A 14,517-nucleotide genomic window follows, 5' to 3' on the forward strand; every position below is an offset into this window, starting at 1 on the left:
TAATAGCCAGTTAATTATTAATGAAGCAAATTGCTAGTAAGTTAAGTAAGTTTCTAAATAAATTGGGTGTGATATTTGACCATAAAATCTGCCAGAAACTTTACATAAGATGTGTGTGAACAAAGTTGACAAGGAGTGTTGCAGTTCCTGGTAAAATGAGGCGCATCTTGTCTTGTTTACAGCACTGTAAACTCTGCATTGTTCATTTTATTATCATAACTGAATTACTATGTGGAAGTATGGGGGCCATGCCTACCAAATCACCTGACAATCTTAATGCATGCTATAAAAAAATCATGTAATGGTGATTTGACAACGCCTGACGAAGATGTCTGGTAGATCAAAACATTGCTCGGTTAAAATTGCCGGAAGCTGCTTTTACAATGTGCAGATCTTTTGATCCAGCACCTGTAAAAGTTTTTTTTTTGGATGTGCGTGATCTACACCCTGTTTATACTATATAAAAAGAGCCATAAGCATAGTTGCAGGGTATTGTGAACACACTAACATGCTGCTTTTAAAGTCACATGCTTTGAAATTCATGGAAAATTTAATTTGTGTTTTCGCAAAAAATGAAAAAAACATAAATAAAAATATGTATATGTATTTCAATTTGCGGGGAGATTTTGTGGATGGTCTAGATGAAGAAATCAAAAGTAAAACTATCACACAGTTTAAGAAGATAACCAAACAAAAAAACCCATGGTTTTTTTTGGTGGTGCACAGGAATGAGGAAGGAGAATGAAACGCTTGCTAACGATGACATTGTTGGCTCTCTTCTTTTTCACAGTCTTGATTTGATGGTGTTTGATAATGTATGAAGAAGACGAACACAGAGGTTTAGTTGTGTATGATGGACACTGAGGCGGATAGTTGAACAATGTGAGTCTTTAAGTTGATTGATTAGATTATTATTATTAAATAGGACTAGACAAACATCTCCCTATTCCCTTTCAGACATGATGTAAATATACATATATACAATAAAGTTTATTCAATTTAATTTAAGTCAATTGCATCTGATGAATTAGTTGTCCTATTCATGTCAATGAATATGTCTGTAACACAATAAGGATTTTATTATGTGTGCAGTGTCCTCTTGTGTTAACAGCAGACACACCAAAGGTCAGTAAATAATGATTATACACTTGGATCTGGTTCCTCATCCTGTTCAGCCTCACCTCATGTCTCAAATTCAAATAAGCTTTATTGGCATGAAAGATAATAAATCTATATTGTCAAAGCAGTACAGGTAATTATTAACATTGATAAATTATTAGCAATACATATACAATAATATGCAAATATCAACAATCATATCAAATACAATATAATAAAAGGCTTTTTTTTTTTTTTTTTTTTTTTTTTACAGATGTAACCACTCAGAAACATTTACTACAGAGCTTGTTTCTCTTAGACAATATTTAATATGTTTTGCAGCTGTAACTGCACATTGACTTTTCTCCCCACATAGATAAGGGTAGTTTCTGTATAAACTCAGGATATATATTATTTATTTTTTCAAAGAAAACCTCTCTCAAATGCTTATATTTCTCACCATATAATAGGAAGTGAGATTCTGTCTCAACGTCTCTTTTTTGACAAAGTGAACACAGCCTGGCCTCCCCACGTCGCCTGTTCTGTCTGTGACGGTCAGACTGAGTCTACTCAGTTTTTACATTGTCTCCCTGTCTCTCCTGTGTCCTCGTTCCAGGTCTCCATGGTGATGGAGGTCACATGGAAGCTGCTCAGCGTTCTTCTTGATCACATTCATCATATAAATATATATTATACATCCATTATAATGTTCTCATCCTGTTTGTCCATGTTGTATTTCTGTAATTTGTCTTCTATTCTTTACTCACAACATCTAAGGCACGTCTGTCCGTCCTAGGAGAAGGATTCCTTCTCTGTTGCGTCTCTCAAGTTTTCTTCCATTTTTTCCCCCATTAAAGTTTTTTTTTTTACAGAGTTTTTCCTTATTTGAACTGAGGGTCTGAGGACAGAGGATGTTGTGTTGCTGTACAGATTGTAAAGCCCCCCTCAGGCAAATTTGTGATTCTGGTTTTATACAAATAAAATTGACTTGACTTGACTTGATTAGTGTTTTGTTTTTTTTTTATTTTATCATTGGGTTATTTACCCAAACTAAAGCTTTATAATCCACTCTATTCTTTTTAAATGTACATGTCACAGTTTGTTATTGATTGTTAACAACTTGTGTATCTTTTGAATGTCACATGCATGTCGTTTTGTGCAGGAAACAGTATATTTGTGACAGTTTTCAGCTAAAACTTGGGTCAAAATAACAGATTGCTGCTGGGTAAAGTTAACCTGATGTTGAATTGGTGCTATATTGATCCAAACTGGGTTAAATTTTAACCCAGTGATTTTTCTTGTTTGGTTCATAACTTTTTGCATATGTATATTTTTTATATATTTGTTTTTCTTTTTTCATACATTGTGCAATAATGATGTAATGTTTTATACCTAATGTACTGTTTTCAATGCTGCTTATATCCTGTGATTGCTTTTAATTGCCTAACTAAAAAACTAAACTGCTTTTTTTTTTTTGTACCTGAAAAGTGCTCTAAAAACAAACTATTATTATTATAAAGTTAATCATATTTATTCACACTAACTGCAGAGAATAACAAAGGTGTAAAGTCCAGTGGTGGACGGTAACTAAGTACATTTAACCAAGTACTTAAGTACAAATTTGAGGTACTTCTACTTTACTTGAGTATTTCCATTTTATGCTACTTTCTACTCCACTACATTTATTTGCCACATATAGTTACTAGTTACTTTTCAGATTAGGATTTTACATAAAATAATATATTTTAATATAATTATTTGAATCGTCTGCTCTTTTCTGTTTTTAAATTTGTAATTTTAAATGTGCTGTATAAATATATAAAGTTCATTATTACTATTATTATCCTTATAATAAAAAACATATGATACACTTATGTAATATGATGCAGCACTATTACTATGAATCTACCCAAAGTATCTAAAATTGGCTCCACAAGGATTAACTACATTAAAATGCTCTCACATGTATTTGTTTTGGATAAAAACAAACAATATAATATACTATAATAATCTAAGAGAAGTCAGTCTGCATTGTGAGTACTTTTACTTTTAATATTTTAAGTACATCTGTTGATAATGTTGAGTATTTTCAGACTGCAGTTTTTCTACTTTTACTGAAGTAAAAGGTCTGAATACGTCTTCCACCGCTGGTAAAATCACTCATTTGTATTGTGTGTGTAGTTTATTGTATCACAGTTATAAACAAAGTTATACTGGTTTACAGACTTTGTCCCGATTCTGAAAACCGAAAGTAATCCCAACTGAAATCACCTTTAAAAGTAAAAGAGTAAACGTGTCTACAAGTTGAATGTAATTTGGTGATTTTTCGTGCGAAATTTCTCTCGTTAAAAACATTTATAAACACTTGTTCAAGCTTCTCGGGTCTTTGCTATGCTGGTTTCAGCCACACGGTGTCGCTGCTTCCCACAAACTCTCTGACACCTACTCAGGCTGTGTAGGAGAGCATGTAATGACTGTAATGATATAGACTCCTACATAATGAGCAGCTGTAACTGAAACTCAGGAATAGGCATGATTTTCAATTTCCTACAGACTAAAGATAGACATGGGCTAAATAACCCCCAAAATACTTTTTACCAGATGGAAGATATCCACCGATTTAGACATCAAACTTTCAAACATGATCACTTTATTGGCAATATGTGAGTGTATCCTCATGAGCCTGAAACTATATATGTTTCATTATCACTGCCTTTTAGGATATTACAGGTTTAACTGAGTTAAAAGTTAGTTTTAACTTTGGTGAAATGTTCTTTAATGTTCTTTTGTTCTGATATTGTTCCTTGTTGATATTTGTGGTTGCTGATCAGAGTTATTGTATGCTTAAGTGCACTTATACTGCAGAATATTACTATATGCAAGTAATATACATGTAATGAAGTACTGACAACTTTAAGGTGCTTGTACTTTACTTGAATATCCCCATTTTATGCAACTTAATACTTCTCCTCCACTACATTTCAGAGGATAATATCATTTTTACTGAGCTACATTTTCACTTATTTGTTTGTTCTGGTCTATTAGAAAACATATAAAGCATAAGTATCATATCATATTTACACTATTTACACATGTACAAAGTATTATGTTTAATGTACATAGAAGAAAACGTTCAATGCATCATTTCTTATAATAATTAACTTAAGTCTCTCTAAATAACCTAAGCTTATTACACCTGTACATGTAGCATATGAAGAACAGAATGCAGTGATCATAATAATAACATCTTTTTTGCATTATTTCTTATCAACAATGACCATTTCATGCATTTTTCTTTTAAACTTTGTGATTGTACTACACAGTTTTATTCCAGTTTCCAGCTTTTTCCACATTCATTTGACAGGCAGATTAAGATTTTCCACATTTTTTTCATGTATTCATTTATTTGACAGGAACAATCCTCGTTGCTCAACAGAGGAATAAAAAAGAAATGTAAATAAGTTCACCAAAAAGTCGAATCTTCATCTGTTGTCACTGCCCAGATGTTAAAAAGGCGACTTAAAACTTACAAAAAATTGAGGCACACAACATAATTAACGTCACAACACAATACAGATCAGTTTGCAACAATACAAAACATCAGCTTCCAAAATATGATGCATTATTATTATTGATATTATTGAGAAACCGCCAAACAGACGTATATAAAGTATTTAAAATGTACTCTTCTTTCACCAACTACATAATTTAAGTACTGGTTAAATGTTAATGCATTACTACTAATTACTACTAATAACAATCCAATAATATAACAAAGTAACACTGACAAAAGGCATCCTGCATTCTGAGTACTTTTGATACTTTAAGTAGTACGTTTTGTAGTTAATAATGTACTTTTACTTAAGTAAAATGTAGAAAGTATGAACTTCAACTTGTAACGGAGTATTTTTTACAGTGTAATGCTGTAACTTTTACTTAATCTGAAACTTAAACCTTCCCCATCTCCTCTTAAAAAGAGCTGAAGTTTATATGAGTGTTATTTCAGGCCAGCACTGATAGACATGCGCACAGCTGATGGAAGAGAGGCACATCTGCACTGACGTCACCTCCCCCCCCCCCCCCCCCCCCACTCCCTCCACCCCACCCCCAACCACCCCCCTCTCCCGCCCCCACCTCCACCACCTCTCCACCCCCACCCTCCCTCCCTGCCTCCCTCCCTCCCTCCTTCCCTCCGCCCCCCTTCCGAAAAAGCTGCCAATTTGAAGCTGTCCGTGACTGGGACATACCCGGTCTCTGCTCTCAATGTAGTGAGGAGGAGCAGCTTTCAAGCCAACTTTTGCTGGTGTTTGCATGCACTTTTCTCCAAAAGCAGTCTGCTGCGCTGCGGCGAGTTCGCAGAAAAAAAAAAAGAAAAAAAAAACCTCTTCTGCTGCAACCTCAACTAACTTTTTAAGCCACCCTGAGCCACCAAAAGTCTAGATTATAAAGACGACAGATAGGCTGAAAATAGACCCTTTTTCTGGAGGAAATCCAAGCTGAATAACTGCCTTTTTGTGTGCGTGTGCGTGCGTGCGTGTGTGTGTGCGTGCGTGTGTGCGTGCGTGTGTGTGTGTGTGTGTGTATGTGTGTGTGTGTGTGTGTGACAGTGTCTGGTCTGAGATACTGCTGCTCCGGTGTCCGGGCTGAAGGGGAGAGTCACGCTGCAGTTTCAGAGGATGGCAGATCCCAAAAGGAGATGAAAAGAGGAGAGCAGCGGAGGTTTGTGTGCGGAACTTGAGTCTTTTGTCCCGGGGTCTGCCTGCACAGTTGGACCGGAGCTGACAATGAAGATGAGCGTGGTAAATATCTCTTTAACACTCCCGTCTGCTGGGAATAGGAAGATATCTTTCAGGTAGTTTTTTTTGTCGGAGCAGATTCGAGTGAGCATTTAAATCCTCTCAGAGAGGCAGACAGTGTTTGCAAACCAGCATTTAACCGGTTGTACTCGGCTGCGAGTTCAGACAGAGTTTGGGGGGCATTTGCATGGATTTTTTTTTTGTAATTTTAGGAAGCACGCTGCGTAAATGCTTCCTAAAATTAAAAAAAAATCAATGCAAACTTTGCCAAAGTGCTGTCATGTGGTTTATTTTAACGCGTAAAAGCGCATTTACGCGCTTAAATGCATAAATGCGTAAAAGCGCATTGTTGTTGTTCGCATTGTTCGCAAATGCTTCCTAAAAATTCAAAGAAAAATCAATGCAAATGCCTCCCGAACGCTGTCAAAGCGCTGTCAGGTGGTTTATTTACTCTGATTTGCAGACGCTCCTTGAGAAGAGTCACGGTTGTATTCGAGGTACCGGTGTAATAATGCACACGGGCCGGCTGCCAACTTACTGTCTGGGTCAGAGTGGCCAAGTAGGTAGCGCTGCTGTCTGGACTGGAGGAGCCAGAGCTGAAGAAATACACACAAAATCCTCACTTCCAATAAGGCTGTCATCCGGGTTCGGAGTCCGGTTTCATTGGACATCATCCGTCTATCACCTGGATCCGTTCGTGACGTTTGTTTATAGTAGTTTAGTTTGCACATGCTGCCGTGAAAGCGCGTCAGTGAGTAAAAACACAATCTGCAGAAATTATATCATGTCGACTAGTCAGCACCTTCGGCGCTGTTAAGATTTATGCAGCCCCATTAAATGTGGTTATTACACTTCAATTACACTGTAAAGCCTCGTTTGTGTCACACTCCAGTTTAAGTCATTAAACTGTCATCTCCAGTAGATCGATATTTAATTGATAAGGCAGTGGCACTGTTTGCACAAACGCAGCTAAAATCAGTGTTGCTCCTCCTGGAAGTTTGTTCTTCAAGTGTCAAATAACATGTTTAGGTTAAATGATGTGTTGAATGAGAGACACGAATCCAACTGATCAAGCTGTACAATGTAAGATATTGAACTTTGCATTAGATTTTCATTCATTCACAAGTTTGTTTCCATTAGTGCTGCAACGATTAGTTGATTAATTGATTAGTTGGTTGAGCAAAAATGCCAAACGTTCTCCAGTTCCAGCTTCACAAATGTGAGGATTTGCTGCTTGTTGTTGGTGTAAATCATTGTGATTTGTGTTTTGGCGCTTAGAAATGATCATATCACACAACGATGAGTCAGTTAACTGAGAAAATTGTCACCATTAATGAAAGTAATCATCAATTGTGGCCCTAATTTTCACTATCGATAATCTTCGTGATTAATCGGTTTATCGCTTGGTCTATAAAATGTCGGAAAATAGTGGAAAACGTCCATCAGAACCCAAAATGACATCTTCAAATTGCTTGTTTTGTCCGATCGACTGTCCGAAAACCAAAGATATTCCATTTACAATCATATACAACAGAGAAGAGCAACTCATCCTCACGATCGAGAAGCCGGAAACAGAAAATGTTTGGCATTTTTGCTTTAAACATCAATCAGTCAGTGAAATAGTCGCGGATTAATCAATGGACTAACTGTTTCAACACTACGACAGACCACAATCTGATAAAACGAGATTACTCCAGGTGATAAAAGGTCATTTAACCTCTGATTGATTCCCTCACAGGAATGCAGATGGATCGGTCAAGACAAGTTTGCAATATAGAGCTTCCTGCTTGGAGTTACACCTGAGAGTGACGGCGTCTGATGGATTACAGTGTTTTCTATGAGCTGCTGACATGAATTCAGAGGCCAGTGGGATGTGGAAGCGCTCGCCTTCAGGACAAATCTGAAGCTCTGGATACGAGAACATTTCACACTGAGTGAAGGACACGAACCATGGACTTGTTATGGTGTGGCGTCGGACTGATCGTGTGCTTTTAACCCGTTTGTAGCACCCTCTACCCCCCTACCCCACCCCCACCCCCACACCCCATGTCACATCTTTCCCTGAATTATGGAAATTTTGTGGAAGACGCTGACTTGGACTCTGAGCCTGGTGGTGATGGCTGCTTCTGAATTTCAAAGCGTCAACAGACTTTCACACAACTCTCAAGGTATGATGTAGACAGGCGGTGGGGAAGATCTTAAAACTTCTAGAACTGAAACGATGAGTCGATTAATTGATTAGTTGATGAGCAGTCATTTTTTAAGCAGAAATGCCAAAAAATGGCTGGTTTCGGCTTTTAAATTGGGATGATTTCATGCTTTTCTTTGCCATACATGATAGTAAACTGATTATATTTGGGTTTTGGACTGTTGGTATGACTATTTTCTGACATTTTATAGAAAAATCGATCAATCGAAGAAAGAATCTGCAGCTCTAAAGTTCATTACCACAACATCTTCTCTTCTTTTCTCTTCTTTCTCCTGTAAAAGAGGAGTTCCTGTCCTACCTGCAGCACTACCAGTTGACTGTCCCGGTGCGGGTGGACGAGAACGGAGAGTTCCTGAGCTACACTGTGAAGCACCACCGGCCGGGCCGACGGAGACGCGGGGCGGCGGACCCCGTAATGGGAGCGCCTCCTTCGTTAGACCTGGACCCCCCAGAGTCCCGGCTGTTCTACAGACTGTCAGCCTACGGAAAGCACTTTCACCTAAACCTGACACTCAACCCCCACCTGGTGTCAAAACATTTTACAGTGGAGTATTGGGGCAAAGAAGGGCTGGAGTGGCGTCATAACATGGTAGAGAACTGTCACTATGTTGGATTCTTGCAAAATCAGCACAGCACGACGAGAGTGGCGCTCAGCAACTGCAAGGGCCTGGTGAGTACAAAGTGGCCTACGTATTTGCTCTGATTAAAAGTTCACACTCTCTGGCTGCTCTGCTGACCCCAAACAAACCCTGATTCTAATGTCAGATAACTAATATATACCTAGCTTGCGCTGCTCTCATGGCAGCCAATCTTTCAGACGCAGTGCCAAAGGATTAGACCAATTGTAGTTTGCTTAACAGAATCTTGGCTTCTTTCCATTTGGCACGCTGAGTCTGCAGGCAGCTTGGAGTGAGGTGATGCTCGTGGAGAAAAATCACATCATCTCAGTGGTCTGTTAGTGCTTTTTCTTTTCCATTTGTGCAGTAAATATCGCAATATATCCTCAGTTTCTTAAAAGCCCCTCAGTAGCTGAGCTCACATTTCTTTGATTGATCCATTTCATCATCTGTAAAATAATCTCTAAATCACAGACATTACTCTGTTTGTAGTTTTATAGTGCCCTGTTCAAATACAAAACTACACAGCACTAACAAGGCATCTAATTATCCCGTCTAAGCTTCTAGTCCTCAGGCTTTTCTCCACAGACTGTGTGACTGTCCAGCTTCTCTTTGCTAATCAAGAAATTGGAAGAAATTTTAATAGCTGCTATTCCTCCTTCCTTCAGAATAACTCTAAAGAAGGAAGAAAAGAGGCCCTGCGTCTTATTGGCAAATGTAATCATGTGGAGAAAACATGTATTACCATTGTGGTAGCCAAATGTGTTGGCAGGACCTACATGGAGTATCATAAATTGAATTAGTGTTTGCCCTTTTTTCTAACAGCACCAAAAATGGACAAAACTTCTGTCTGTACTTTAATGTAATCAGCTGTCTGGACAGCTTGAGATCTTGACATCACACACTATTAAAACCCCAAATCAAGTATGTTTTTGTGTACTAATGTTGTGTTGCTTTTCATTGTGGGTTTTTGTGGAGCCAAGCCAGTATTTTCTACAATCTAACCTTTCCCTGTTTATGCTCCATGGGGGGTGTTGAAGGGCAGAGATAAATGTTTTTAATTTTGGTCTTGATGTAATTGATGGTTTTGGGGTTCTTATGTTTGACTTCAAACTCATGTTATACCTTCAGGATGATGGTACAACCTGAGGGAATATGTTAGTTATTCAAAGGGATACTCCAGACATTTAGTATCGCGCTTTCAAAAAGTTCGGAAAGCTTGAAAGAGACACAAAGTGAAGCAGCAAAGGCTGAGATATCCTGACTTTTAGTATCTAGCATCATAGGTCAAACTCCAAAAATGCTACATTTCCCAAAATGCAACTTCAATGCAGCTTTCATCAGACTTTCCCTGCCCTTTACAGTAAATGCCCACACACTTTAAACCCCACATCCCCAGTTTGTAATACTGGGTTTCTGTAAAAATTAGCCTAAGCTGAGATAGCCCTGATGATGTCATTGGAGTTATTTCAGTTTAAGGTTTCAGAGCCACAGAAGAAATTACACAACTCTTACAAACCCACCTTTTGAGTTTCCTTTTGATCTATTTTACCTCTATTTTATTTATTCTTTTTATATTGTGTCTCTATTTTTTGTCTTTCATTGGGAAGCACTTTGTGACATCTTATCTAGGAAGGTGCTATATCAGTCAAACGTACAAGTAAACTGAACTTCATGTGTCAAATTGGTGGAGTGTCCCTTTAATTAAAATTGCCCTTAAAATACAAAACATTTTTGATTTGTGCTTATAGCATGAGTGTTTGTGTTTGTAACCTGTTTCTTTCATTGATTCTCTTCCCCAACAAGCATGGTGTTATAACAACAGAGGAAGAACAGTATTTAATAGAGCCATTAAAGAACATATCCTCCACCACCTCCAGTGAATGGAACCTGGAAGAAGCACAGCAACATGTTATTTATAAAACGTCTGCCATTCCCTCACCACAAGAGCATAGCCAGGAGTTCAGCTGTGGCATTTCAGGTTGGTGAACCTCCATCTGGGTTGGACTCTGTGTGGGTGGAACTGACGTAAAGGAATAACTATACATAGCAGGTTAGAGGAAGTGCTGGTTTGGTTTTAGGCCCAGGTTCTGGTAGACATGACCAGGCCTCTTGTGTGCTATAGTTGCTCCTGGCCTGGACATCTTTCAACCTGTAAGAGCAAGTCTTGCTCCAGCTTTCATAAAAGGCCCTTCAGTGCATAAAGACTACTAGGCTCAGACTTTTATAGAAGCACAAATCCTATTTATAGAACCAACAATCATGTTCTGATCTTAACATTCAGACTGCTTAGCTCCACCAAACACTGCGTCTGTTGAGATATGACGGATTGGAAAAAGAACCAGGTGGATATTTAGGTATTTGGGCCAAGGTCTTATAAGAAACAGCAAAGGCTGTCATCGCCAGGAAGCTAGCATGCCCTAACATGTACCATCTTATAGCTTTTTCCCAGAGCATCTGGGTCATAAAGCAAAGGCTTTAGCTGCAAGGTTCAAAGGGGCAGATTCCCTATGTTCATCTACCATACACAAACCAGCTCTCTCTCAAACAGATAATGTGTCATAATTTGGATGTAAACTGTTATTTCGTAATTCACTAACCTGTCTTTGCCTCCCCTGTCATTCACAGACCTCATTAAAACCAGTGCACCTTGCCAGTCTAGCACACCTTCCCCTGTCCACGCTTCCCCTGTCCCCCAAAACGTCAGCGAGCAGTCGAACAGCACCCACAGACAGAGACGCTCCGTCAGCACCGAGCGCTTCGTCGAGACGCTTGTGGTTGCAGATAAAATGATGGTCGGCTACCACGGACGCAAAGACATCGAGCACTACATCTTGTCCGTAATGAATATTGTAAGTTTGATCCTACTTTTTGGTCATGTTGTTGTTGTCTACCATACTGTCGAACATACAATCGTTGCCAGTTGAGTTAGAGGATATGTACAGTAAGTCGTGTGGCCCTGAAAGTGCTCAATTGTAGTTTAGATGTGGTGACATATGGACACAATTTGTCTGACTTTGTGTCTTTTCTTCTTTTCTGGAGGTCAGGTTGCCAAACTTTACCGTGATGCCAGTCTAGGAAATGTTGTGAACATTATTGTGACCCGGCTGATTGTTCTGACCGAAGATCAGGTAAGAAAAATTATCTTTCACTCTTTCTGAAAATACAGTTTTCGAGCCCTTTTTATAGCGTCTGTATGCTCATCTGTCGTAAGTGTATAACTGATCCGCTTGGCGTGAGTGAGCCGCAGTAGTTTATGTGATCGGCTGATGGGGAGAGAGAAGAGAGACTATTCACCATATGGCCACCACTTCAGATGAAAGATGTGCTCAGGCATCTTCCCTCAGGGAGCCTCGATTGAGGATTTTTACATGCACTGTACATGTGAATGTATGTGTGATGGGAGAAACAGAGTGTCTTCCTAGCATCTGTTTTTGTAAAGGGGTCATAGCGGCTCTTTATGTAGCATCAGGTCCAAAAAACAAGAATATGTTTTCATGTTAATCCAATAGGAAGGAAGTACGATCAGTCCTTTTGTTGGATGAACTGAATGGCAAATTTTAATGATGTTGAATGGTTTAGTATTGAGTTGTAATTAATCAGTGGTCAAGCTGAAATCAGCACTGCATCATCAGCTGGAAATGTAATGGTTTACTACCATATAGTTGAACCTGTTACATTCATAGAACTAGATGCATTTTGCAGCCTCCACCACAACTTCCCCAACTGATCCAATTGTCTGTCTACTCCCGCTACTCCTCTTTCCACCTCTCCAGCTTTTTATAATATTGCAGTGCCTTGTTCCACTCCTTCTTTGACTCATCTAACTCCTCCTGTTATAAATGGTTTTACCTTTACTACGACTACAGCTACTCTTAAATCAAATACAAAAACTTTTTTCTGCTCCAAAAACTGGTGCTCTAACCTCCCTCTGATCCCTGTACAGTACTCCTACAAATAATTAATAATCCAGAAAATCGTTCTACTCTGGCGGCATGGTGTCTCAGTGGTTAGAGCTGTCAACGCATGAAATTAAGTTAAATCTCACACAGAATTTTTTTTTTTTTTTTGGTGTGTTTCTGCCTTCATCAGATAGTACAGAGTTGAGACTATCAGGAGACAAAGGGAGAAAGAGAGAGAGGGGGTATGACGTGCAACACATGTCTCTAACCGGAATCAAACTGTGGATGTTGTGGTTATGTGTCTTAACCGCTCGGCGACCAGGACCCAGTGTCACAGTTTTTGATAACTTTTTCTTAGAAATGTACTACTTAAACAATATTACATCTGCTTTCAACTAGTCCACACATATTCCCCATGAAAAATATCTTTTGAAGTTGCATGGTACGATACTGTACTCTGCAATATGTGATTTGACATGATACAACACAAAACAACATGATACGACCTAATACAACACAATATAATATGATATGATACGATTCGACATGATACAACACGATACGATACAACACAATATGATACGATACAACAAGATATGACATAGTAGGATACATTATAATATGATATGACACAATACAGCACGATACAATACAATATGTAACAGTATGACTCCACAATACATGATACAATATGATACAGTACAATATAATAATATACAATATGACACAATACACCAGGATACAATACGATATGACACAATACAACTCAATATGGCGCGATACGATACGACGTGACACAATACAATATTGTGCAATACTATATTGCGCCGAAACAAATTGTATTAGGCTATATCATGTGGTTTTGTTATACTATATCATGTTGTACTGTATTGCATGTGTGTTCTTTGGTGTGTTTTTTTGCAGCCTAACCTGGAGATTAACCATCATGCTGACAAGTCTCTGGACAGTTTCTGTAAGTGGCAGAAGTCCATCCTGTCTCATCACAGCGATGGCAACAGCATTCCAGAGAACGGGATGGCTCATCATGACAACGCTGTGCTAATCACCCGGTAAGTGTAGGCTTGCATCTTAGCGATATGGACCACATGTAGTTCATGTACTTCAAAGGGCAAGAGTTGTTTGTTTCAGTTGTTACTTTTTACTTGCTTTAAGTAGCGTTCATTTCCTCATTTTGAGCAAATAGGTTGCAGGTTATTTTCTGTGCTGTTGGCAAAGGTTGTATGGTCACAGTTCATCTGAGACTGTGAGTGTTTGTGTATGTGTTCGCTAATAGAGGTAGCCAGAAGCTACAGCACTGAACTTCCTAATGTCCAGTCCCTGTTCTCACACTTCTACCTCTAACTGTTAATGCTGATGGGAACAAAGCCCTTAGTTCTGAAAATAAATGTGCTGTTTCAGACACACTGTACCTGTCACACTGCAATTTATGTCAAGGGTGTTACCATAAAACAGCAAAACTCTGTCATTACCTGGAATTGACTTCATTGTTGCCAGAACTGTTTGGCCACATAACCATGCAACTTTATATTCCCCCCACTGGTTTTGTCTAGAGAGAGGATGGCGTTCTGTGATTGACATGGGCTGAAGCCAAGCTTTTTGACGCTCTGGGCTCCCTTACAAAACAGCCTTTCTATCATTAGTGTGCTCTTGCTTGTTGTCTGTCAGTTGATGTTTTCCAGCTCCTTTGGCTCATGTTTTTATTATTGGTTTTAGCTTCGGTCAGTAAGCACCAGCACCAAAGGCTGCTTAGTAGAGTTTATGTGCAATAGTCACATTTTTTTCAGTTTTTGGCACATTAACTGCATGGTTCAGACTCACTTTTAGCAAGCAAAGCTCTGATAAACTGCTAGCTAGCTGCCTGACACCAAACTGCA

The 14,517-nt window shown here is 38.8% G+C and overlaps 1 protein-coding gene across 1 annotated transcript in view; it reads left to right on the top strand.

Annotated features, from left to right (window-relative positions):
• Nucleotides 1-7,931: 7,931 nt before the first annotated feature.
• Nucleotides 7,932-14,517, top strand: part of adamts6 (ADAM metallopeptidase with thrombospondin type 1 motif, 6) — a 66,911-nt gene continuing 60,325 nt past the window's right edge. The window contains exons 1-6 of the mRNA XM_044334328.1: nucleotides 7,932-8,062; nucleotides 8,385-8,773; nucleotides 10,527-10,701; nucleotides 11,349-11,572; nucleotides 11,768-11,851; nucleotides 13,547-13,692. Coding sequence (XP_044190263.1) covers nucleotides 7,963-8,062; nucleotides 8,385-8,773; nucleotides 10,527-10,701; nucleotides 11,349-11,572; nucleotides 11,768-11,851; nucleotides 13,547-13,692 — 1,118 coding nt within the window. The 5' untranslated portion in view covers nucleotides 7,932-7,962. The remainder of the gene's footprint in view (nucleotides 8,063-8,384; nucleotides 8,774-10,526; nucleotides 10,702-11,348; nucleotides 11,573-11,767; nucleotides 11,852-13,546; nucleotides 13,693-14,517) is intronic.

This window comes from Thunnus albacares, chromosome 18 (assembly GCF_914725855.1).
Source record: "Thunnus albacares chromosome 18, fThuAlb1.1, whole genome shotgun sequence".
Lineage (NCBI taxonomy): Eukaryota > Metazoa > Chordata > Actinopteri > Scombriformes > Scombridae > Thunnus > Thunnus albacares.